This window comes from Diceros bicornis, chromosome 4 (assembly GCF_020826845.1).
Source record: "Diceros bicornis minor isolate mBicDic1 chromosome 4, mDicBic1.mat.cur, whole genome shotgun sequence".
Classification (NCBI taxonomy): domain Eukaryota; kingdom Metazoa; phylum Chordata; class Mammalia; order Perissodactyla; family Rhinocerotidae; genus Diceros; species Diceros bicornis.
In genome coordinates, this window is record NC_080743.1 from 81,893,707 (window position 1) to 81,921,301 (window position 27,595).

Consider the following 27,595-nt stretch of genomic DNA (forward strand, 5'->3'; position numbering starts at 1 on the left):
TCATCCTCAGACTTGTATTAATATGCCTGCATCAGATCCGGGGTTCATATCCACACAGGACAATATCTAGAAAAAGAACTCTTCTAAAACATCCCTAGCTAAATTCCCCTTGAGTCTCAGTAGCCCAAAGTAGATGAGATGACCTTTCTTGAACCAAATGAAGAGGGGGTTGGAATTGCTATCATTGACAGATAAATTAAGGCCCATCCCTGTTGGCATAAAACTCCAGTTTATAAAAAAGGACAATTTTAGCAATGCTTCTCCCTAGTCCTATGCTGCCTAAGCTAAATTTAAAGATCAGATATCTGTTAATGATCTGGGAGAGAAACATTATTAACAAACCAGTGGATTAAATTTCTGTTATATATCTATATCTATAAAATTTTCTGCAATTTATACCAAATTTTTGTAAATTGTTATTCTTATAAGTTATTTGGCAATTGTCAGAATTGTTAAAAATTATTAGGACTACAAAAGTTATGTATCATGCCACTTATTTAATAAAGTGTGTACCTCTCCATTTAAGATTACATTAATTTAAGATTACAATAATATTTTAAATTTTGTGTAAGTCCAATATTACCTGCATAAATGGATATAAATGGAGTTACATTTACGGGACACACCATGTTATCTTCTAGCTCTGGGGCCTAACTCCTAATAAAATGTTATGGCTCTCCCTAAAAGTTTACCCAATTTGTTTTGGGAATCTCCAAGTTGTGCCTGACTGCTCAGAGGTTCAAACAACTGTTGTTTCAAATGCCCTAGGTGCCGACCATATCTCCTCTTGCCTCTTCTCTTCTCTAGTACCTTCTGCTGGGAACCACCACGTCCACTGGGCATGGCATCCTCTGCTGGCACCAATGCCCCATCTGTCTGCACTGAACACCACTCACTCCCAATCCAGAACATCACAACACCCCAAGTGGGTGGCGTCCTCATTGATGCAAGAGAGAATGATGCTCTTCCTCACTTAGACCCTACTTTGTGCTGATGATATTGACTGTACCCCAGGGTCTTACACAATTCCAGGTAAAAAACGATTTCAACAAGAGGCCTTTCCTTCGTTAGGGTCAAGCACAATGTATGATATGAGAGAAGAAACACAATTCATGAGAGAATCCTGCACTCTTCTGAAACTATTTTCTTTCCAGGCTCCCAAATTCTCATGCAAACAACTGCTAAGGGTGCCCCCTGTCTTGTTAGACCTAGCCCAGGCATTTCTGAGTCACTACAGTGGACACAATACGGACTCAAACCATAACCCTCTCTAAGGTTTCTCCCAAGAAAAAATTTTTTAGATTAAAGTAACCTTCTAGGTTTGTATATCGTATGTTGATAAAACATATGTTTGCTAGATTGTTTATTCTAGAAATTTGCAATGTCCTAATAGTTCCACCATGATGTAATAAGAACTCTTTAGTTATAAGAGGACTACTGAACCATTTCGTTCAGGACACAAACAAGTCTGTCATGAAATAAATAGAATTTGTACAGATACAGTGACCACATCAATCAAATGTGAATTACGCCCACATAAAACCTTATCTTTGTACTGGCATGTTTTTAGAAACTTAAAATGGAGTCAAATAAATAAGTAAACAAAATTTTATTATCACAAGTGAGGCCAAGGCAAGGTGATAAAAGGAGAAAGAAAGAGTCATGACAATTAGACATATCTCAAACATTTGTTTAGAAAATACCAAGATTTTCTTAGTAAGCTATAGATTTTATCATAAAAGTTTTTAGATAACTATATAGTTACTTAGTTAAATTTTTTTACTGTTAATCTTGGAGATAAAACCTAATAAGAATTTTGCTCAATAACTAACTTTCTCATATTTTACTTCAGTAAACAGTCAAGCCTTATTTTACCAGTTATCCAAAAGTTGTGCTTCAGAAATACAAATTGACTTACTAAACAACAAAAACTACAAAAATTTTCAAGTCCCACTACATGAATTTTAAATACACTTATGCTAAAATCTAAAATAATTTGCCAGGATAGCATAATACAGTCTAGAAATTAATACTAATTAAATCTATGCTTCTCCATGTTGATTTAATGCCTTTATTGACCTGTGGCCTAGGGGAAAAAAAAGTCCTTTTTTTCAAATTGTTTTTGAAATCATATCTGTCACAATTAGGTTGGCCTAACTGATTTTGGTAAGTGATAAAGTAGACCCACTTTATTACACTGACCTCATTAACTTGTTTTTTGTCCAGATGGAACACTTGACCAGAACTTGTAGAAGCAATTTCTTCATACACTTTATATCCAATATGGTTCCTGTCATCACAATCTCCAGTGAGCACAAATACCACCTATAGTTTCAAAAAAAAAGACAGTTTAAAGGGTTTTCAGAAATCAACATATATTTATCGAGCACCTATTATATGTTAACATACTACTAGGCAAGTGGAATAATATATACAATATTCCTCCCTATAACCATACACTTTGCAAAAGATTTTGAAGTTCTTCTTATCAAAGAGGTGGAACTTACTTTGTCATCTTTGAATCAAAGCTCAGACATGAGCTTTGATTTGGCCAGTACTTTGGCCCAATTTTTTTTTTTTTTCCAACTAAAACATTTTTTTTAACTAGTTTTCCTTTTCTTTTACAAGAGAAGAATCATTCTATTAATATTATACTACAAAAGCATATAGACTCCATAATTTAAAAAATTAAATGTCAGATATACAAGCCAGCTTTGGCCAGTAGCACGAGGCAAAGGAACATTCTACCAGTTCAGAGCCTACACTCAAGAAGCCTTGTGTATTTCTACTTGATCTCTAGAGTTTCTGCCATGGCCATGAGAAAGACATGCCTAAACTAGCTTACTGGTCTCAGAAAGAGGCTGAGAAACTTATGAAGCAAAACCAAGTCACCCTAGAATCAGCCTAGATAAGCCAAAGCCAAACTATCCCCAGACACAGAAATGAGCAAGCCTAGCCTAGATCAACTGAGCCCTGCAAACATGTGAGAAATAAATACACATTGTTTTAAGCCATTGAGAATTAGAACAGCTTGTTATGCAGCAATAGCTAACTGATACAATGAGTAACTGGCTTAGACAAGATTCCACATAAGAGATGATATTTGAAATATAGGCCTTTTTTGTTAGGTCTATGTTTTTGTCAGTTATAAGACGGTAACAAGAACTTTAATTAATCCCCAATCATTTATTCTCTGTATTAAAAACCAAGGCATGCATATGCTATGTACAACTACCACATATCCATTTAATATGTTTAAATTAAATGACACACATATTAGAGTACATATATATGGATTAATAGTTATAATTATTGACAGTTACCACACATAGTGTAGTCAAAGGGGAGAGACACCTCTCACATGCTGTATTCCTTACAGCCATATTCAGACAGAAGAGTTTGGGGTTGACTCCTACTCACCTGGGACTGTTTCTGTTGGATAAGCTGTAGCACCTCATGAGTGAGCCGATAATCCTTGGACCGGGCATCAGTGAAAACATAGATGAAAGAACCAGGAAGAGAAATTTCCAAGGCAATTTTTATAGCTCCAATACTCATTTCTGGACAATCACCACCACCCTGTTGAGGAGCAGAGAGAAAAAATGCAAAAAAATTCATTAGCAGAAAAGAAGGGGAAATTTTAGTTACGATAAGTTGCTTTAGGAGCCCTAAAACTGAGCAAATTCTCTTGGCTTTTATTTTTTGTCAGTTTGCCACTAGATTAACCATTTTGGCTACAAGGAAACGGAAAAGAGATAAAGTGATGTGGAGATGGAAAAACCTATACTTATGCGTAAATCATCAATTCACCCAAAACACACAAAATAACAAGTTATAATATACTTTTTGCTTAATTAAATGTTGATTCACTCTCCCATTCTCTTACATGACTATTTCATATATCCCCTCTTTTCTTATCCCTTCTCACAATTATTTGATGACCTTGCTTCTATTGTACTGAGAAAAAGAAGCAAGCAGAAGAGAACCTTCATCAACTCCCACCACAACACCTGTTAACCTGCCTGCACTAGCAGCCACATGCCCTCACTTCACAGTGAACGAATCATTTGTGCTCACAGCTAAGGCTGAGTGCCCACCTGTGCCTAATCAAGGACATGGCTCCTGTGGCTGTCCCCTCTCTCTACTCCATCATCATACATTCCCTCTTTACTGGATCATTCCCACTAGCAAACAAACATACTGTTATATCTTCCATACCCCAAATTCCTGCTCAAATGTTCCCTATCAGAGCAGCCTTCCATGACCACATTATATAAATACACCCTCTCTGTCACTAGATATAATATTCTATTATATCTACGTCTCATAATTTAGCCAACCATTTCTGTATTGTTGATTATTAATGCTCCTTCAAATTTTCCTCTATTATAAATAAATACAAATCTATTATAAATATTTATATATATAAACATACATATTATTTCCAATTATTTCCTTAGCATAGATGTCACTAAGAGCCAAGGGAATGGACTTTCAATCAATATGTTTTGAACAATTAATAACTGCTAAACACTCTGCTAAGATTTGGGCATATGAAGATGAATAAGCCAAAGTATCCTGTCTTTAAGGAGCTCATGGTCTAGAAAAACAATTAAATAAAAAGCAGGGCAGCTTGGGATCATGGGGGAACTTGTGGTTCTACAGTCTACCGGAATCCAACAAGTAAGAGCTCTTTCTCAAAAACAAAATAATTACTTGATTAAAGGGATTAGGTTTTATCTTTAAACTCTCAAGATTCTATTTGATTCTCCTACTGGAGCTTTCCTCAGGCTCCAAACTGTCTCAGATTCTGATACAGACACCTTGAGCACCATAGCTTTAACCAAGGTCATAAGAACCAAGCATTAGAATTGTTTACACTGTAGCCTGGATGAACTGGAGAATCTTTTCTTGCATTGGATCCCACTCAAAACTTACAGCCTTTGAGTATCATTTATAAAATGAGTAAGAACAGAGCACCAACTGTTACTAACTGCTTCTAAAATTGAGACGCATTATGCCACTTTTTTAATGGTAGGGGGCTGGAGGCTATAGTAACCTGATCTTCACTTCTGAGAAGATATCAGCTATAGACTCCTAGAAATTTTACGAAGTTAGTAGTCTCTTCTATTTTTCCAGGACTTATCTCCTATCCTCTATCATTTCTGTGCATTTTCATGACATTTAGTTTAACAGACAATACTGCTTTCAAAAACTTGTATACTTGTATCCCCAAACTGTACTTATTTCCTAAACTCCAATTTTCCATCTTCAACTGCTTGTTAGATATCTACTCCTAGATGCTCTATGGGTCTCTACAACCCAATATGTCTAAAATGGAACTCATTGTATTTTTCCCCCCACCATGTCTTCTCTATTTTTGTTAATGGTACTATCTGCCTAGATTTTCAGGTTCTAAACCTGAGTCACCTTTGACTCCTCTCTCTTCCTTGACCTAATCAGTGGTCAAACCATACTCCTTCTACTTCCTTCATGAATCTGTCCCTTCCTTTCCTCTTTACTTCCTACAATTCACTCTTCTTATCATTAATTTTATTACAAGTATAGCCTCCTATCTAATCTTCTGCTCTTCCTACCACCAAATTTATTTTTCCTACAATAAAGAGCTGTACATATCACATTCCTACTTAAGATCTTTCACTAACTACTTGTGCTGGATTGCATTATCTTTCTAGCTTTCTATCTCCTGCTGCCCCTTCTATAAGTTGCTCCCTTTAAGCTGAGATTACTTCCTGTTCTTTGAATAGGCCCCTTGCTTCACACCTTAATGCCTTTAATACTTTTATCCAAGTAATCTTTCTACTTCTCCCTCTCCACCGTCCAACACTCCTTACCGATATGCACGTCTACATTCTCCCATTTTCTATAAGCTCTTTGATGACAGGAACTATGCTTTGCTGAGTCCTTGAGTCCTCAGTTCATAGAGTTTGCTGGCATATATTAATCACTGAGTAAATATTTGTCAAATTGAACTATTTTCTTTGCAAGGTTGAGAGAATACGCCTTCCTCTCTTTAAAACTTTCCCTTTTCTTCCAGTCAGATGTACCTCCTTACTCTTCAGATGTACTCCTAATATGCTTTAATGATATAACATTTTTTCCTTTGCATAATAGTTATTTGGGGGATTATCATATGCAACAAATGCCCGTGAATGAGAGTGTGGGTGCTAGGAAAGTGGGAAATACTACTGGGCACATTAGTAATTTTAGTATGTTGGATAGGAATAACTTTTGCTTATAGTAACTTTGCATATCTGTAATGGATATTCTGCACTACTCAAAAAAATTTAGATTCCTATTGTATTTTCAGAAGCTTAAACAAAAAACATTACTTAACTGTACTTGACATTGCGTACCTGAATGTGAATCACAATGTAACTTATCCATTCCACAAACATTTGTTGAATGGCCAAGTAAACAACGATAGTATAACTCTAAGGAGAGATTAATTGCCTTTTGCTAATTGTCACCTAGTACTAAGGGGCTAGAAGTTTGCTGTCTATGGGCCAAAAATCAGAAGAGCTAAGAAATCTCCAGAGATACACGCCAGGAATGGCAAGAATGATAATAAACCTTGTCCAGTTACTGAGTGAAGGACAGTCTCTGAGCCATTGGACTTGTGTTCAAATTTACTCTAAGAGGACCTAGGGATGCCCTGGTTCATCCCTAAACACTACCCAGGAGTAGACTCTAGAGACCACTAGAATCCTTGGAAGTGACTCCAAACTAATTCATCCCATTGGGATACCTCCATAACTTCAGGCTAAAACTTGAATGGAGCCTTAAAAAAAAAAACTGTATTGAGGGCACAGTCCCGCGGCCTAGTGGTTAAGTTTGGTGCACTCTGCTTTGGTGGCCCAGGTTCAGTTCCTGGGCGCAGACCTACACCACTCGTTGGCAGCCACACTGTGGCGGCATCTCACATACCAAATAGAGGAAGACTGGCACAGATGTTAGCTCAGAACGAATCTTCCTCAAGCAAAAAGAGGATGATTGGCAACAAATGCTAGCTCAGGGCAAAACTTCCTCAGCAAAAAAAAAAAAAGTATTGAAATGGGATCTCTAAGCCTTTAATTATTTTCGCACCCTATTAACCTGAATAGAAGAGTTTAAAGCCACATATTAATAAAACCAACATAGTCAATATTTTCTTTAAGTATTGGAACCACCTTATTCTCTTGGTAAAAGCACCTCTGTGAAACACTGAATCTCATATATATGATGCTTAATATTGGTTAATACCCAAAAGAAAGAGCGTGATGAACTGACACAGCTATGACCCCACAGAGAATTTTACAAATATAACTGTAAGTGAAAGGCATTCCTTTTATTTCTTGAACTCTTTTATATCATACTCTCCAAAAGGAACTCTTTGACTTTCAAGGAGGAACTAACAGAAAGTCTCAAAGCAACACTAGGGAATATCAAGTCAAAAGGAACCATTTTGACCCACATATGTCAGAAACCCATACTGGATGTGCTTATACATCTCTTAGGAGTGATTTGTACAGCTCAGTCAATTTTTTCCTGCTGTGGAAATCAGCGTATTCTTTACAATACAAATGATTATTCTGCCCTGAATTTCATATTTGCAGACACAGATTTTATTGTTATCATACTGGTTACATATTGATTATAAGTTGTTCTCAGGATTAAAACTCTCCCCAAAATACTACAGTATCTTTAAATTATTACCTTTCTGCTTCTAGCTGTTAGTGGCTAACTGGAAATTAAAATTAAATGTTAACTAGTAATTTATATCTTAGTGAAACTACTTGTCTATCTCATTGTGGATGTAGGTTCCTGAAAAGAAAAATAAGTTTCATTTTTCCAAAAGAAGTTAACATATAATGTTATATCCTTATACAAGCTCCCTATTGAGTTTGGTTTTCTAATTATTTTAAATCATAGATAACCATTAAAATGATCTATAAGATGAATACTTTAGATAGTGCTGTCTAATACAGTAGCCACTAACTAGCCTCATGTCGCTACTGAGCACTTAAAATATAGCTAGTGAAACTGAGGACCTGAATGTTTTATTTTATTTTATTTTAATTAACTGAAATTTAAGTTAAAAAAACTAAAGAAGAAGGGGCCGGCCCGGTGGCGCAAGCGGTTAAGTGCGCGCGCTCCGCTGCGGCGGCCCGGGGTTCGCTGGTTCGGATCCCGGGCGCGCACCGAAGTACTGCTTGGTAAGCCATGCTGTGGCGGCGTCCCATATAAGGTGGAGGAAGATAGGCACCGATGTTAGCCCAGGGCCGTCTTCCTCAGCAAAAAAAAAAAAAGAGGAGGATTGGCGGATGTTAGCTCAGGGCTGATCTCCTCACAAAAAAAAAAAAAAAAAAAAAAAAAAAAACTAAAGAAGTACTAATTTTTTTATATTGGTAATGAAATCATAACATTTTGGATATTGGGGTAAATAGATTATTAAAAATTAATTTCAACTGTTTTTTAAAATTACATATGTGGCTCACATTATATTTTTGTTGGACAGCACTGCTTTAGAATGATACATTTGGTTTAGTTATGTGGGCTTCACTCAAGACTATAACTTGTAAGGTGGTTGCTTTGATCTAAAAGTCTTCCGTGAACTTTGTTTCCTGGCAGAAGTTATTAGAAACAAAATTCAAGTTGCTTTAATTTACTAAGGGTCAGGAATCAAGCTACAATCTACTTCAAAAATCTATAAATTATTGATTTCGTTTATATATACATACACACAAAGTCTATAAACAAAGTTTTTATGTATTTATGTAAAAATATAGAGATACATATATGTCAGAAACTCAACACACAGGTTTGTTGATAGTGTTTCCGAAATCATGAACTGATGTTCTAATTTTTAAATTTAGCTTTGGCAAAATATGACTAGAGAGAAGTATTGTTAAAATGTCCATGTTTATAAATAAACCTCACAAAGTCAGATACTTTAGGTTGATCTGCGTCAAACACACGTATATGTACAGATTTCAAAATCTGGGGCATTGGGATTATGACTGAAACTATAAAAACAAACTGTTTTAAGTTTTAGTTCCAAACAAACAAAAAGTAGTCCTTTAAAAGCCTTAACATTTTCTGTTTTGACCTGAACACCAAATGGAAAACAAAAAAAAAGTAAAAAAATTTTCCATAAAACATCTATGATGAAGAAATTTAGAATTGATGAACTTCAATCTATGAAAAGTCTCATTATTTGATACTTTTATTGGTAATAAGGCACTCTATTTTTATTAACTCCACAGATATCTCCTCTTAGCCAAGCACTGAGACAGTACTGTCACATCCACTATGTTATTTACTCTTTACATCAATTGATGACAGAGGTATCATTTTTAACACATTTTCTTGACAGAGCACTAAATCTTGAAAATGCCTTTCCCAGGGTCACACAACTAGTCAGTGAAAGAGCAGGGATTAGAACTCAATTCAGCCCAGCCTGAGAGTTCACACAAGCTCCAGTGAGGCATTTTACTACTTTCATCAACTTCTGTGACTGCAGCAAGTAGCCTATCAGAGACACTGTAAAAGCAGAGGGAGAAAGATTCCCATTTTTCTGGACGCCCACAGAATATTGTTCATTCTTCTATTGTTGCAGTCACTTGAGTTAATACTTTGTGTTTTCTTCCTGTAGATCTTTGTTCCTTGAGGAACTTAGTATGTGTTCCATTGTTGTTTGATGAATGAATGGATAAATGAATGAAGAGTGAGTAAATGGGTGAATGAGATGGTGCAAAGTAATCTTGAACAATCTAGGCACACCTGTGGTATTCAGCCTGAGCTTTACTCAAGCCAAGTCCATCTCATGTCAAGTGATATAATTCCAGAGCTAAGCCCTCTAACAGTACACAAGTACTAGTGCCAAAAGTTGCTCTTCAACCAAGCACTCACTGTATATATTCTTAGTGGTATAGAAAATGAACTCCCCCATCTCTCATCTCTCTCTCTCTCTCTCTCAATCCTGGCATGCAGTCAGGTTTAATATTTAACAAAACAAAACAAACATGGCTATGTAAATGTATTCCCCAAAACCACATAAACCTGCACAAATACGGATATATTTACGGTGTGAGGGAGATGAAGTACATAACATGTTGAATTGTGTAATTCCCTAAATGTATATAAGAAGGGCTTGACTTTGTTAACTTTGTGTTTTATCTGAACTCTGAAATGGAACTAATTTGTATCAGTAGGCACATTCTTGCTCAGTATTTTGATATTCACTTTATCTTTACAATTCTACTGATGGCTGCAATTTACTAAATTGCCAAAAACACTTCAGATAGAAAACATGTGTGCTGAAAAAACAGAAGCATGTGACCATTCACAGAAAATGTTATCCTGGAATAAAAGGGGGGAAAAAACCGTAACCTTAGAGTTACAGTGATAACTATGTTCAAAAAATAAATTCCTGGAAAGCAAGATTAAATAAGAATGAACAGATATCCTATCAGTCAAGGGAGTAATAAAACATAGATTATCATGCTGTCTTCCTAAATACAAGACACTGTGGGAGTGGCACTAGAATAAACTGAACCTTTAAACCCTGAGAAGAGTTGGAGAAAAATGAGGTCCCTGTCCAAAAGCTAATGGGAAAATGCTCACCAAATGAGGATCAGAGAACCAGAAAAGCTAATCACAGAGCAGGCACTTGACCAAGCCTTATTATTTCTCTTCTAGTCAACTCATTCCAATTCTTCTATTTTCGTCTTCCATTTTTATTGAACTAGTGTTTATACCAGTTGTTTGCCTAACTCTAAGCAATCAAAAAACGAAACATTTTTGGTAGGCTCATGACTGAGTCCAAAACAATTTTTATCGGTATTATAATACTTGTTCTTATTCTAACATGAGTATAACCTACTAAGCCTAGTTTCAAAGTCAAACTGTATTCCTTTCGCATGGAACACTCATTGCTTGAAATGTGTTATTTGTATAATTTGCCTTTTACCTATAAAATTTAGGAATGAAACTCAGCCACAAGCTAAACAAAAGTTTCCAACCTTCAGTTCTCTTTCTTAAAAGATAGTTGTGTGATTCTATGACCAAGAAAACAGAATATACATGTGGAAACCAATAAATTACATTGAATCTAATTTAAAGATGCATCTAAGCAAGTATAAAATAAATCAGAATGACTGCAGAGCTCTAATGCATCAGTGACCTGTGCTGGGCTTCATACTTGTAGAAAATATGGCAGGGATGTACTGAGAAACGATCAGAGTGTTTCAGAGTCCAAACCTCCAATCTCCATAATCAAAATAAAAGATGCTACATCCCAGGCAGTCCACCATGCTGCCCACTTCTAAACAGTGATAAGCAAACAAGCTTGAAGAAGGTGGAATTCAAATCAAAGCATCAAAAAACGGCCAACCTCGATTCTAGATTCATTAAAGGTAACAATTACAACCATTTCCAGGCTTCTGGTTATCACCTCTCAGTAGTTAGGTTCTAACTCTTCAGCAATTGATCTTGCAATCTGTTGCAATTTTTTTCATCTTGAGTCATCGGAGGAAATTCAGTTTACTTCAATTCAAAAACCACAAAGAGGAGCTGGCCTGGTGGCGTAGTAATTAAGTTCGCATGCTCCACTTCGGTGGCCCGGGGTTTGCAGGTTCGGATCCCGGCACAGACATACACACCGCTCATCAAGTCATGCTGTGGCAGTATCCCACATACAAAATAGAGGAAGAGTGGCACAGATATTAGCTCAGCGACAATCTTCCTCAAGCAAAAAGAGGAAGATTGGCAACAGATGTTTAGCTCAGGGCCAATCTTCCTCACCAAAAAAAAAAAAAAAACCATAAAAGATATACTATGAACCAGGCACTCAACATCTTGACTAATAAATCAGGAAATGATGTGCCTTCATACTTTAAAACCTTTCAAAAGCTTCATAATTCACATGAATTAGAATGGACCATGTTCCTTTCAAGAGGGAAATGGCATGAGGGCAACCAAGCATAACAAAAATACCACGTTATAATTTCTAAAGACAATATCAAAAGACATGTGGAAGTATCCAGGGTTAACTTTAGGCAAAAATGGAATAATGTAAAATGGTATCTTGGTATTCTCAGTCTCCACTTCTGTAATCTCTCCTTCACTACTACTTAGAGAATTCTTTCCTCTTTCCTTCAAGGATTCTGTACCTTTTTATTGTGACCTTCTCTTTTCCCACAAATTAAGACATTGCCCTGTTCCCAGGTTGGGATAGATTCCTGGTCTCTCATAACAGGTGGCTCTCTGTTTGCTCAGAGAGAAGGGGCCAGAGGGGGCAGGGGTGGGGTCTAAGGAGGCCCTTGTAGCCAATCATCATTTGCTTATTCAAGACTAACTGTACTTCCCCTGGGCAGGCGTTCTGTCTCCCCATCTTCCCTGCGCTATGACTCTTCTCTCTCTCTCCTCTGTACTACTCAGACTCTACCTGCCCACTAAAATCATTCTCTTCCTTTCTGCTCCAATACTCACATGTGGATTTTACGTTCTTTCCAGTACATTTGGTATTATCTTTGTTACTGGTTAGTTGAAGGAAATTATACTGTTGTGATTCTTTTTACTTAATGTGATAAAAATATATTTATACTGCTTATGCTGTGTTATGCCTTGGCAAAAAAATCAATAAAATTTATTTTTTACTAAAAAAATCATTATAACTTATGAATATTACAATTTATGAGGAAGTGGCAGATAGACAAATTTTAAGTTGTTTTTAGAGCTAGTAGTCATTAAACAAAATTAGTGAACCAAGATCTAGATTATCTCAAAGGAGGAGACTACACATATTTGGACAGAGTAGATAAATGAGAATTTTTAAAAATCAACATGAATATAGACGGATGGAGACCTGGTTTAAAAGTTTATATGCGGGCCGGCCCCCCTGACTTAGCGGTTAAGTGCGTGCGCTCCGCTGCTGGCGGCCGGGGTTCAGATCCCGGGCGCACACTGACGCACCACTTTTCCGGCCATGCTGAGGCCGCGTCCCACATACAGCAACTAGAAGGATGTGCAACTATGACATACAACTATCTACTGGGGCTTTGGGAGAAAAAATAAATAAATAAAATTATAAAAAAAAAAAAGTTTATATGAGGAAACCTGAGGGACTCAGCTGATGGCTGCACCAATATTGAACAATGTGATATGCCTGCCAGAGAAAGCCCATATCAGCCTCGAGCTCTAACAGAGGCCCCTAGGCATGACTCCAGAGGAAGCTACAAGGTTTCTCATCGGGCAACAAGGCCATGCTATCAAATCACTAACTGGTGTTACTTCATGTCTAGGGTAGTGACAGGTTTCCGAAAGGGGTTCAAACATCTGATGGGGTAACTGAACAAACAGTATTCAGAGTCAATTCCAATACCAAGACTCCACAATTATTGAGACTTTTCCAAGGCCTAAGAATAAAAACAATAGCTTCTTGAAAAACGCTTTTGATCAATTTGGATGGAAAAGAAACTCTTTAATTTCCTTCACATTCATTCTGTTGAAAGTGAGGTTTATAGTTTTCTCTAAGAGTCCTGGCTTTAGAACAACATTCTCCCTAGGAAAATATTTTGACCTCCATCCTTACCATCACCTAAAAACTGACAAAATCAGATATAGCAATTATTGTGAGGAATAGAGCATTCCCTTGGATGGTGAAGTAGCACAGATGGAATGAATCCAGGCATCATAGGCCAGCGGAATTTTCTTCTTAAATATTATTTTGTCACATGTAACTGCAATATTTACTCTGCAATGAGTCATGTATTTGCCCTTAAGAACATTCCCACACATGCACATTCTGAAAAGAAAATCAAGAAATTGATTTTCCACCATTTTCCATCATAATCCACATCCACTCCATTCTAAGTGCCTGTATATTCCGCTTCAAAAAAGCAATCCAACAGTCAGAATACCCTATCATATTCTTTGTCCTTTGAAGTGCACACAAAAGATTAGGAAATCAACCAGCTATTTGCTTCTGGATATGGTACCAGGATGGATAGCAAGAAAAGGGCCAAGCATTCCCATGCAGACTCTTATCTCAAACCCCATCCTTCCCTCTCAGAGGATAGAAGATTGTTTGCCCCTCAGAGAATCCATTACTTTTGCAGAAAATACTAACAGCAAACTAAAGTTGTAACAGATACTACGTTCAGGCCCCAAGAAGTTTCAACTTTAACAGTAAAAATAATCAAAACACTACCTACAAATATACCTATAGTTTAAACACTAACTTTCAATCTCTTAAAATGCATCTTGTTCTTATGTCTCTCCCAAGTGTTTGTGAGGCCACACTTGAATAAGTTCACCACACTGAGAAGTAAGAACAAGTGCTGAGCAAAGGGAGTACTGCTCAATTTATAATTTTGTCATTTGCTGCTCAGTAATTTTAGGTGAGCTAATTATTCAAAGTGATTGGAGGTAGAAGTGGAGGTAAAAATCTTTCAGGAATAAATTCATTCAGTTGAGGATGAGACCAGCCTAGATCTACATCTGTCTTTAATTCTCTACTTTCCTACTTTGAAGTAAAATACAAAGAGAAATTATATCAATAAATGTTAATTTGATTAGATTAATAAGGTTACTTAAACCAATATTTAGAAGAAAAGTAGCAGAGTGATAAAGGAAATAGCTTTGGCATGAAATACCTCCAGTTTTGGAACCAGCCTTGCTACTTGTCAGTTTGGTGACCTGAGTAAGACATGTTACCTAATATCTCAAAGCTTGAGTACCCTCATTTATAAAATGGAATATTAATATTTGTGTGGTTTTGAATTGAGAGAATGACTTTAAAATACTGGCAAAATCTTTCACAAGCCACATGTCCCATAATTGTTGCTCATTATGGTATAAATATTTGGTAATTATTTCCCTTAAGAGAACTTTGGAGTACCAGAGGTGGTAGTAGTAATAATAGCAATACTAGCTAACATTGATCGAGCCCTTACTTTGGGCCAGACACTGGTTCTACTGTTCTTGAAGCTGTTACATATATTGGACTCTTTATCTCACTTTCTTCCCTAAATTAAATATGTGCTATTCCTCCTGTAAAACAGTATACCAAAAATGAAAATCACAGCTCTACATTATATCTATATGTATGCTGACATATAATCCCTTCCATATTCTTTTTGTAGTCAATTTTTTTCTTTTTGCTTTGTTAATTTTTTTCGGTTATACATCAGTTTGATTTTTTAAATTTATATAGAAGACTTCTTTATAAATCTAGAAATAAAAAGCACACTTTTACATAGTAGCATGACTTAGAATACTAGAAATTAGATAGTATATATAAAATTGGCCTCCTAAATTGTTTTTCTAAAATCAGCATTATCTTGTCCTCCTCTTTAAACAGTCTGTCTATCTGGCCACAGTTTTTCATATCCTCCGTTGGCAGTTATTTCTAACATCAACTGTTCTTATACGACAGCAAGACATTTTTTCCCCTAATTTCAGCCTGCTGCAATTGGTCTATTTATTCTTCTGTTTCTGCTAAAGAATGACAATAACAGACCTTAACTTTATCGTCTTCATAACTACTCGATCTTGTTGCTACATGACGATGCTGTTCTACATATTTTTACTTTTATTTCTGCTTTTCTTAAGGTCAATTTTATTAAAAGACTTTACAAAGGAAAATTAAATTACGTGTGAAGTTTTTCAGTTTTGAGAATTAATACAATTCTAATTCCATTATTGTAGAAATATTCTCTTTTTTTACATTTCAAATGTTTGACTAATACGCTTTTTGTTCTTTAAAACAGTGGGATTAAAGGCTTGAACGCATATCACTGCCAACACCATTTTCTAAAAATCAACAAGCTTTATAGTTTCTTATAAAGAATGTGACCCAGGGCAGAACTTTGCACTGCATATTTACAAGGATATTAATTCCCAAAGCTCTGTGTGATCTGAATACCATTTGTTGTCATTTGTCTTCCTTTCTTTTCCCCAGAGAGAAAGCGCAGATGCTTTTCAAGTTACTTCTCTGTATTCCAGATGAAGGAGGATAAAGGAGAATGAAATTAATGTTACAAATTTAATAATTTAAGTGTAGTGACTTTTTTTCTCAGTTTTTCTTGGAAAATTTTAAGTTGCTTTTCCTCAAGCTAATTCCATATCTCTAAAAGAAAAATAGCTGAGCCTAGTGTAATGTTAATGAGCAAATATTTAATTTACTTCAAACTGAATTTACTTTTCTTGTTTTCAAAGCTATTACAAATGTGAAAGAAATATTTTTAAAAGTTTCCTTTTTTTAAAAATCCAAGTTAGTTTTAATAGGACATCAATCCATATTGTTCTTGATATCAGTGATTTTGGAGGAGTTACTAAAAACGGTAGGGGGACTGAAGAAGGGTCTGGAAATTGGACACAAAACAAAATTTAGTATCTCATACTAAAATTTTATGAAATTTGTGAAGTGTAGTTTCTCAGACTGACTCACAATATAATAAAATATTCTCTAAGCAAACACTGAAGAGAAAACAAAACATATTCTTTAGATTAGGTATTAAGTGATGATGTAGCCTATGGTCTTTTCATATTTGACCCATACTTAATGAATTTTTTTCCCATTGATTTAAAAAGGAATAATTCACTAGAAACTTTGGAAGTAAAAATACTTCCATGGTGTCCCCAGTGCCTATAACAGTGCCTAATATTGAATGAAGGGAAAAAATAAACATTTGATTTCTTCCCCAGCTGGTTTTTCTAACTAAGCATCCTCTTGGATCCCAAGACAATGCAAAAATAAATCGCATAAGACGCAGCCAGTCCAGAGGAAATCTCCAGAGAAATGGACACCAGCTTTCATTCCAGGGAAGAAAAAAAGAAAGATTATTTTCTTGAACAGAGATGTTATATGACCCTATAGAGTATCTGTAACAGGTTCAGTTCCAGAGGGCAGTGGGGGAGGGCTCTGGGGAGGGAATCAATAGAGTCTGAGTCAGGGATCACAATCCTTCACCCTGGAGACACAGGGAGCGAGGAGGATAAGGGCACTCCCTGAAGATTCTTCAGAACAAAAGAAAGGGACAGGCAGGAAATGAGAAAGTGCCAGGGCCAGGTCTCATTGAGAATGTAGGTATTTTCATTCTGGTCAGCTATCCAAGAGTAGAGCCCAGCTGTATTCTTGCAGAGAAAAAAAATAATGAATACAGTAAATCCTTTCCTAACATTCTATCAGCTAGACATCTCAATTACTTGGCTCTTCTGAATCTCCATAATGTAATGAAAAATGATGATTAGGTTTGTAAAGTATCTTTTGTACCATCAAGTAAAGTTTAAATTATATTTGATATAGTTTTTACTGTTAAATATACATTTTTAAAAGAAGCCACCCTCATATGACATTCATTTATTCAACAGCTATTTTAAGTCCACTCTACTGCAGACACTGGCTCATCCCACAGGTGGATCAGAGGCTCGATGACAACTCAAGGCTCCTGCCTTCAGAAGCTCATGGTAGAATAGGGAAACATAAAAATTTAAACAACCAGGGCAACACAATTTCTAATTCCCATGATCCATGTACAGGATAGAAATTTTTATGTAAAGATTTTTTTCAGAGAATTTGGACAACCTGGTAAAGAATTTGTTATTTTGAGGGATAGAAAAGTAAATTGTAAATGAGTATCAAGACAATGACTGAAAAAGAATAACATGGTATAAGAGAAAGGAAATGGAGGATTATTAGTGGAAAAGATTATCAGAAGAAACTTAGTAAAAGAGAAAAACAGCCAAGGAATGACTATAGAAATCTATTTAGATAATTATGAAATATAATTCAATCTAGTATAATTTAAAAATTGAGAGCCTGTCCTGATAGCCTAGTAATTAAAGTTCGGCGCACTCCACTTTGGCAGCCCAGGTTCAGTTCCCAGACGTGGAACCACACCACTCGTCTGTCAGTAGCCATGCTGTGGTGGCGGCTCACATAGCAGAACTAGAAGTACTTACAACTAGAATATACAACTATTTACTGGGGCTTTGGGGAGATAAAAAAAAGAGAGAGGAAGATTGGCAACAGATGTTAGCTCAGGGTGAATCTTTCCCAGCCAAAAAAAAACATGACGCACAATAAAAGAATCATGACTGAATAGATACTTGGAATGCCAAACTTTGCTTTTCACCCTATGCTCCAAATATACTTATACCAGATACCATACCAAACCATTCACCCAACAGTGAAACCAATCCAAGTATTAAAGTTCAAACTCTAATTTAGACTCTGTTAATCTGTACATAGTGGTATATTCATTCATTCATTCTTTCATTCATCAAAAAATGAGCATGTTCCATATGCCAGGTATTTTACTAGGGCGTTCAATGATGAGCTAAATCAGACATGGCCCTTTAATATGAAATCCCAACTACTTTGTGATGGAGAGAGGCAGTGAGATATGACCAAGCCTGGAGGATAGGGCAGGATTCTCTGAGGAAGTGGTATTCAAGATGAGACTTTGAATATAGGATGTTAAACTAGGTTAAGGGAGCATGCAAGTGGGGGCACGATGAAGGACAGAAACTTCCTATTCAAGGAGAACAGCATGTGCAAAAGCCCTGTAGGGAAATGGGTGAGGATCCAGATATGGGGAGGGAGGCTCATGCAAGGCCCCTAAGGCACAGCACAGAGACCAAGGGAGACGGTGGCACCAGACAGGGCTGAAAGGTAGACAAGTCTCAGGTCACTCAGAACCTTGGGAAGAATTTGATGAAGTGAGAGGGTATTAGGGGGAAATGTTCAGAGATGTATTTTGAGATCATTTTGCCAGCAGAGTAGAGAAAGGCCTGGAAAATAAAAGCAAGAGTAAATGCAGGAAAATCACTTAGAAGCTTTTTTCCATTAGTTTAGACTAAAGATATAGTAATTCAGACTAGCGCAGTGCCAATGGAAATGGAGAGAAGTCAAGTGATATAAAAAATACTTAGAAAGTTAAAAACCAAGATTTGATGTTTTGGATATTAGTGGGGAGGGGAGGGGTATACTAAGAACGACCCAGATTTTCGGTAGTACAACCAGAATATTATAGGCGTCATTCACAACGATGATAAACAGAGGAGAAAGAGCAAGAATTTAGGACCAAGTTTGGGGCAATGGAAAGGGAACATTTATGAGTTTCACTTTAAAGGGCCATTGTGACATCCAAGAGACTGACATAAGGGTCTGTTTCTCAGAGGAGAGGTCTAGGCTAGAAACATATTTATGTGGGGTATGGATGATTTTGCCCAAAAAGAGAATATAAAATGAGAGAGAAAATAGGGCCAGTTCCAAAACCTTCAGGAACCTCAACATTTAACGGCCAAGTGGAGGGAAATGAGATGCCTAGGAAGCTGAGGAAAAGTGGGAAGGAAAATGAGAGAGTAGGTAAAGGAAGAGAACACAGGGGTGCATGTACCTTTGCAAATTGGTGTTTTCAAGTTCTTTGGATAAATACCCAACAGTGGAATAGCTGGATCATATGGTAGTTCTATCCTTGATTTTTTGAGGAATCTCCATACTGTTTTCCATAGTGGCTGGACCAGTTTGCACTCCCACCAGCAGTGTATGAGAGTTCCCTTCTCTCCACATCCTCTCCAGCACAGATTGTTTTCTGTCTTGTTAATTATAGCCATTCTGACGGGCGTGAGGTGATATCTCATTGTAGTTTTGATTTGCATTTCCCTGATAGTTAGTGATTTTGAACATCTTTTCATGTGTCTGTTGGCCATCTGTATATCTTCTTTGGAGAAATGTCTGTTCAGGTCTTTTGCCCATTTTTTAATTGGGTTGGTAGTTTTTTTGTTGTTGAGATGCATGAGTTCTTTATATATTTTGGAGATTAAGCCCTTATCAGATGTATGGTTTGCAAATATCTTCTCCCAATTGTTAGGCTGTCTTTTCGTTTTGTTGATGGTTTCCTTTGCTGTGCAGAAGCTTTTTAGTTTGATGTAGTCCCATTTGTTTATTTTTTCTATTGTTTCTCTTGCCCGGTCAGATGTGGTGTTTGAAAAGATGTTGCTAAGACCGATGTGGAAGAGCATACTGCCTATGTTTTCTTCTAGAAGTTTCATAGTTTCAGGTCTTACATTCAAGTCTTTAATCCATTTGGAGTTAATTTTTGTGCATGGTGTAAGGTAAGGGTCTACTTTCATTTTTTTGCATGTGGCTATCCAGTTTTCCCAACACCATTTGTTGAAGAGACTTTCTTTTCCCCATTGTATGTTCTTGACTCCTTTGTCAAAGATTAGCTGTCCACAGATGTGTGGGTTTATTTCTGGGCTTTTGATTCTATTCCATTGATCTGTGTGTCTGTTTTTGTGCCAGTACCATGCTGTTTTGGTTACTATAGCTTTGTAGTATATTTTGAAATCAGGGAGTGTGATACCTCCAGCTTTGTTCTTTTTTCTCAGGATTCCTTTAGCTATTCGGGGTCTTTTGTTGTTCCATATAAATTTTAGGATTCTTTGTTCTATTTCTGTGAAAAATGTTGTTGGAACTTTGATAGGGATTGCATTGAATCTATAGATGGCTTTAGGAAGTATGGACATCTTAACTATGTTAATTCTTCCAATCCAAGAGCACGGAATATCTTTCCATTTCTTTGTGTCTTCTTCAATTTCTTTCAGAAATGTTTTATAGTTTTCGGTGTACAGATCTTTCACCTCTTTGGTTAAGTTTATTCCTAGGTATTTATTCTTTTTGTTGCAATTGTAAATGGGATGGTATTCTTAATTTCTCTTTCTGCTACTTCATTGTTAGTGTACAGAAATGCAACTGATTTTTGTATGTTGATTTTGTATCCTGCAACTTTACCATATTCGTTTATTACTTCTAAAAGTTTTCTGGTGGATTCTTTAGGGTTTTCTATATACAAAATCATGTCATCTGCAAATAGTGACAGTTTCACTTCTTCCTTTCCAATTTGGATCCCTTTTATTTCTTTCTCTTGCCTGATTGCTCTGGCTAAGACTTCCAATACTATGTTAAATAGGAGTGGTGACAGTGGGCATCCTTGTCTGGTTCCTGTTCTTAGAGGGATAGCTTTCAGTTTTTCACCATTGAGGATGATATTAGCTGTGGGTTTCTCATATATGGTCTTTATTATGTTGAGGTACTTTCCTTCTATCCCCATTTTATTCAGAGTTTTTATCATAAATGGATGCTGTATCTTGTCAAATGCTTTCTCTGCATCTATTGAGATGACCATGTGATTTTTGTTCTTCATTTTATTAATGTGGTGTATTACGTTGATTGACTTGCAAAGGTACATGCACCCCTGTGTTCATTGCAGCATTATTCACAATAGCCAAGACTTGGAAGCAACCTAAGTGCCCATCAAGGGACGAATGGATAAAGAAGATGTGGTATATATACACAATGGAATACTACTCAGCCATAAGAAACGATGAAATCCAGCCATTTGTGACAACATGGATGGACATTGAGGGTATAATGCAAAGTGAAATAAGTCAGAGGGAGAAGGTCAAATACCGTATGATTGCCTTCATTAAGTAGTAGATAATAACAACAATAAACAAACACATAGGGACAGAGATTGGATTGGTGGTTACCAGAGGGGAAGGGGGGAGGGAGGAGGGTGAAAGGGATAATTCGGTACATGTGTGTGGTGATGGGTTGTAATTAGTATTTTGGTGGTGAACATGATGTAGTCCATGCAGAAATAGAAGTACAATGATGTACACCTGAAATTTTTACAATGTTATAAACCAACGTTACTGCAATAAACAAAAAATTAAAAAAAAAAAAAAGGAAGAGAATGTCTGAAGAAGGAGGAGAGGCCAGTATTGACAAAGACTACACAGAGGGCCATCGAATATGCTGACAACTGAAATGATTCCACTGCATTTAGCAAAACAGAGCTCATGAGTCACTAGCTAGAGCTACTTTAATGGAGTGGGGTGTGGGAACTAGATTGAAATAGACTGGGAAGTGAATGAGGGAGAGGGGTGTGAGGAAATGAGGGCAGTGAATGCAGACAACTTTCTTTGCATTAAAGGAATTGAGAAAGATAAAAATTATTTGTAAGAGAATTTGAGAAAAATAGAGCTTTGTTGTTTATTTTGTTTTGCTTTTTATGGTTTGGTTTATTGGGATTTGTTTGTTTGTTTTTTGGAGAGACTTGAACAAATTTAAAAGTAAATGGAGACTCTTAAGCAGTTGAAAGAGACAGTTTAATAGTGTTAAGATCCTGAGAAAGCCAAGGAGTTGAGATCAAGTAGAGAATGAGAATAGAATGGGTACTGGATGTAGGCATGAGAAAGCAGAGTGCTTTCATTTGCAATGTGCCTGTGTGTGAAACAGTAAGTGACACTTGCTCAGAGAAGATCATTCTGAAATAGCCAGTGGTAAAAGGGTAATGGGATGGAGGTTTAAGAAGCGTAGATAAGATTTGCAATTGTCACTGGCAGGAATGGGAGATTTAACTGACCAAAGAAACATAGTAGCATCATGGGAGTATTAAGAGTCCAGTGGAGAAAGGTGGCTATGTATTTACAGAGGAATCACCATGCCATGCTGTAAGATTTCAACAGCACTTGGCCACCACCAGATAGGCATGCATAATGCACATAACTGGGGTCTTTCAGGAATGAGGTTTTGCCTTTTGAACAGAAAAGCAATGGACAAGAAAGAAAAAGAAGTGTTTTTTGAAATGATAGGACTCTGAGCTAGATTGGAGGAAAGTGAAAAAAGGAGAGATCTGATGGCCTGGGAGACAGGGATGGGGTCAATGGACTAGAGCATTTAATGAAGGTGAAGGAGCAGCTGTAGTATAAGGAATTGCACCACCAAGCTTGGTGGACATATAGTGGTTGTTGGAGATTAAAATGCTTAAATTATTGATGTGAGAGTTGGAACGTATTGGGGTGATGATAAGGTCCAGAGAGTGTGTGTGGGAATAGAAGACTGAGATGGAGTAAAGAAAAGGTCATTGAAGATGACTAGCAGGTCAAGGAACTGAGGGGAGAAGGTTCTGACAGGTGTTTCCCACAAATGTTGAAGTCCCCTGGAATGAAGGCAGCTCTGAAGGGGAAAGGTAGCCAATGATCCAGGTACCAATAGCTTAGATGAATGATGCGGAGTGGCCAAAAGGTCTGCAGATGACTGCTATAGAGGCCATCCATGGAGGACAGTATAGTGAAACAGCCTCAAAGAAACAAGTTTTTTTTAATGAATGGATTTGGGAATAATGATCTCAAAGCAGCACCAATGAGAAGGTGAATATCAACACTATCTCCAAGTCCTGTTTTCAGAATAACATTCAAACCAATGTTATTCATCTTCTCTAATAAGCAAATTATCTTTACAGTCAAAAATGGTATAAGTTGACTTACAGCATAGAATATCAAAATTACCTGAATTATACCATTACTGTTGTGGGGAAGAATTAACTGTTCCTTATGATTCTCAGTGAAGAAACTCATCTAGATCAGGAGTCAGTAAAGTTTTTCTGTAAAGGGTCATATAGCCAATATCTCAGGCTATGTGGGTCAGTCTGTCACAAATACTCAATTCTGCACGAAAGCAGCCATAAACAATGCATAAATGAAGGTGGTATTTTAAACTCAATCTGTCCCACTCCCATACCTACTGCTCAATTCATTCAAGACTCAAGTGAGAAAAAGAAGTGGCATTAGAATTTTTAAAAAATAATAATTACATCTTTCAGATTTAAAAATAAGGAAAATCTGCCGAAAGTTCAGGATTTTCCTTTCCCCTAGAAGAAATAAAATTGAAAGTAAGTACTCACCTGAACATACAGTTCTCTGAGTTCATATTGAAATTTCTTGGGATCTGTGGTAATTGTCACTGGGCCAATTTCTGTGAAGATGAAAATGACATAGGTCAATAAACAGTGATCAATAGCTTTAAAGACTTTAATGTATTGTGTTTGCAAATGTCTTTTCACTGTGCACTACATGATTATTTATTAATAAGAAATAGCAAAACAGCAAAGACTGTTTCTCAATTTATAGCTACCAAAGAATAACTTACAATTTGCTGTAAATGGCGCATACCTAAAAGAGTGGATTTTTAGCCTTGGGAAATGCAAAGGGGTAGTCAAAAATGTCACAGGACAAAGAATCAGGAGACCTCAGTTTCAGTCCCTTTTTACTCTCACCAGTCAGTGAATACTTAGTGAGCGCCTACCTTGTTGCTGGACTCTAAATGAATCACTTATTCATCCTATAATTCTGTTTTCTCAACTATAAAGTGTAAATTTGTCTGCAACTTTTCTGTAAGTCCAAATTAGTTTAAAATAAAAAGTTTAATACTAAACAAAAAGAAAACAAATGACTTTCACTGCCTATCCCACAGGGTTTTTAAGAACTTGCAGAAGCACAGATTTGAGGACATTAAAAGTTCAGGAAACAGTCCCTATCACTTCGTTCCCCATGGCTAGGGTTGCTATCCATCACCATCACAATTCTCCTGGGCTGGCTTTGACCACCATAATTACCTTTGGGATTGCCGCTACCCTTATGACTGTCCTCTTGTACTGCACAAATGGGAACAGGTGGGGGCCACTGCATTCTCTGGAAAGCCAGGACCTTGGTCAGTTGACAAGGAGCCCAGATACCAGTTTGGATTGAGTTGGCAGTATTTTTTTTTTTTGGTAGGATACAGCATGTCTATAGTTAATGTTTTAATCCACAAAGATCATTCCCTTAAAAAAATCAACTTTTAAAATAGATAAGCAGAAAGTGGCCTTTATGGGTATCAATTACTTTCCTTGCGAAACATCCACATATTTAAGTAATAGTATTAAAACTCATCTGAGTATCATGCACACAGACATGTAATCTTAAATTCCCAGAGTGGATGAAAAGTTTTCTATTTTATCTAATGAAGATATAGGCTGCATTCAAAACTATAACATGCAACTACAATACAATATTATAAAGGTACTCAACATTTAGCTTTCACAAAACATTTTCTAGCTTCAAAAGCATACTGCTAGAAAAGGATTTTACGACTTCAAAGGATAATAATTAATTAGCCAGGACTTCCATAATGTGCTAAATGTGATACAAAAATAGACGGTAGGATTTTAGAAATAAATGAGGTAAACTGGAGAGGAAGAACAATTTGTCCGCCGTAACCCATGTAATTTTTCTTAGAAATTACATGGAAAAATGTCTCCATCCTTCACCATAGATTAGACACCTTGCAGGATGCAAAAGGAATGAAGAGGCAATTGGAGAAACCGTGTGAAAATGAAAACATCTGCATTCCGTATAAAGCAGAACAGTCATTAGCTGTGTAAAAGTCATGTCCTGAGAATATGGAAAATCAGAGAAGCCTATTCCCTCAAGACTAAACAAAGGCATACTTTGCAAAGGAATGCAAAACGGCAAACGCTATGCCGGGTAGCTACAGCCTAACATATAAATTGTCAGCAGCATTGTCAAGCCAAGCTTCTATGTTTTACATGGCATAATACTGAAATAATTCTAGAATTCAAAACCCAAGAAGTAAAAAGGAATACAAAGAATACTAGAAAAAAAGCAATTACATAAGAATAAAAAGTGAAGACATGCAAGAATATTCCCTATAACAATAATTTAAAAAATAGCCCAGGAGATATGTCTGTTCTTCAAGAGTGGAGATCAAGGGGTGCTATTAAAATAAGAGGACTGATTAGCCTTCATTTAGTTATCCAGAGACTCAAATATCCACCCGTTTTCAACAAAGATAGGAAATCTCTCCTGAAGCTCATTAATAAACATTTTTGCAAACCACACTGGACAGCTGAGATAAATCTTTTATCAGCTATGAGAAATACTCAGGAGAGGTAAAGGCTTGCCGAGCTGCCATATCCTTTCAGCTGTAAGCATCCTTTCCAACTTTTTTGAATTGAATGATATGACTATTTGGCAAAATTAGCCCTCCTCCCTTTCAGAACTTGCTTCCATTCCAGTCTTTCTCTTCACTTAATAGAGCCCTGTGCCAGCTGTGTTATGAGCAATTTCCTCTTCTCTTCCCTTTTGCCTGTGTTGGTTTCATCCCCTGCCAAGCCTTTGATGACATTCAGCAGGTACAACTTTGTCCTGTCTTCCTGCCTGAACATGGTCCTCTATTGCTTATAGAATTAAGTGGGAACTCTCCAGGGCATTGCAGGCCCTCTCTTTTATTAATCCAATCTCCTAACTTCTTCAACACCACTTAGCATGAAGCTACTGAGCTTCCTCGGCACCCCCACGGCCATCCCCATTGTCTTTCATCTGCCAATACACCTCTCATTCTACAAAGCCTGATTTAAGTCCTATCTCCTTGAATGTTTTGTCTTTTCTCCAATTTTCTTTAATGTTCCTTTGAGAATGTTTATATAATAAAGACACGGGAAGAATGAAGGTGTACGACATTTAACACAATGCAGAAATCATCTCCACTTTATTTACTTAATTTTATCTAGATGTTTACAAAGAAAATCTACCAAAAAAATAATAAAACAATCATCAATCTCCAAACAGAATCTTTGAGCTAGAAGGGGCATTAAAGATCATTTGGTTCAATCCCCTTCTCTACAGACAAGAAAACCTGAGGTCCAGAGAAGATACAGTTGAAAAACTTCAGTGGTGAAGAAAGAGGTTAAGATATCTGATAACATTTTCTGCACTGAACAACCTGCACAGCTCACTAATATTTCCTTTTCTCCAAGATCTCCATTCTGTCAACGATTATATCACTACTAACTCACCCTCTTTCCTCTGGACCATGGGCAGGATAGGCCATGTTCAGAGGACCTAATTTAGCACACAACATCCAGAATTCTCTATTGCCACATGCTTAGACATAATCTTTAATACCCCAAAGAAAATCATCCCTCCCGCCTAGTAGATACTATAATCAAACACACAAAGAAACCTCTTGGGCAAACTCCTTCTCAGATCTATTTAACAAACATAGATTGAGCCCCTACTATATGTGGTTGCCATCGGTACATAAAGATGAACAAACATGAACCCTGCCCTCCAAGTCCTAATGGTCTAGTGAAGAAGATAAAACTGTAAATATGTAATTACAGTACAATATAGTAAGTGCAGAAATAGAAGTATGGAAAAGGTAGTATGGGAGCACTCATTAATATACAGAATTTTTTCCAAAAAGAACCAAGGGAAATTTCAAGAAGGAGATGAAAATTTAGGATTTCAAATCAGAGAAAACAAATAATTTCTTTATTAATGATAATTTCTTTTAAAATTCTATATATCAAGTTTACAAGGTATTTCTGTATTCTATCCAATTACTGTTATTCACAATACTCTGTAATATATAGTGACTCCCTTTGAGCCTCGTGACAACCTCACGAAGAAGGCAAAACAGATATAATCGCATAAACAACTGAAGGGTAGGTGATAAGCCAAAGCCACCCAGCCCCTTTGTGGGCTACCACAATACCATGTGCCTGTGACACCATGGCATCCACCATACGAGACCGTGGTTGCCACTGTTTTCATGTCTCCCTCACTTGACTGTCGGCACAAGATGAACTGTTTCAGTGTACCTATAGTAGATTCTCAATAAATCTTCAAAGATGGGAAGAAGAGAGAGAAGAAAAATAAAAAGAATAAAGGTTAAACC

The 27,595-nt window shown here is 36.7% G+C and overlaps 1 protein-coding gene across 5 annotated transcripts in view; it reads right to left on the reverse strand.

Annotated features, from left to right (window-relative positions):
• Positions 1-27,595, reverse strand: part of HMCN1 (hemicentin 1) — a 450,903-nt gene that overhangs the window by 329,304 nt on the left and 94,004 nt on the right. For all 5 annotated transcript variants that reach the window (XM_058539863.1, XM_058539864.1, XM_058539862.1 and 2 more), the window contains exons 2-4: positions 23,760-23,830; positions 3,421-3,579; positions 2,203-2,325 (exon numbers count right to left, since the gene is read on the reverse strand). In XM_058539863.1, the coding sequence (XP_058395846.1) occupies positions 2,203-2,325; positions 3,421-3,579; positions 23,760-23,830 (353 nt within the window). The remainder of the gene's footprint in view (positions 1-2,202; positions 2,326-3,420; positions 3,580-23,759; positions 23,831-27,595) is intronic.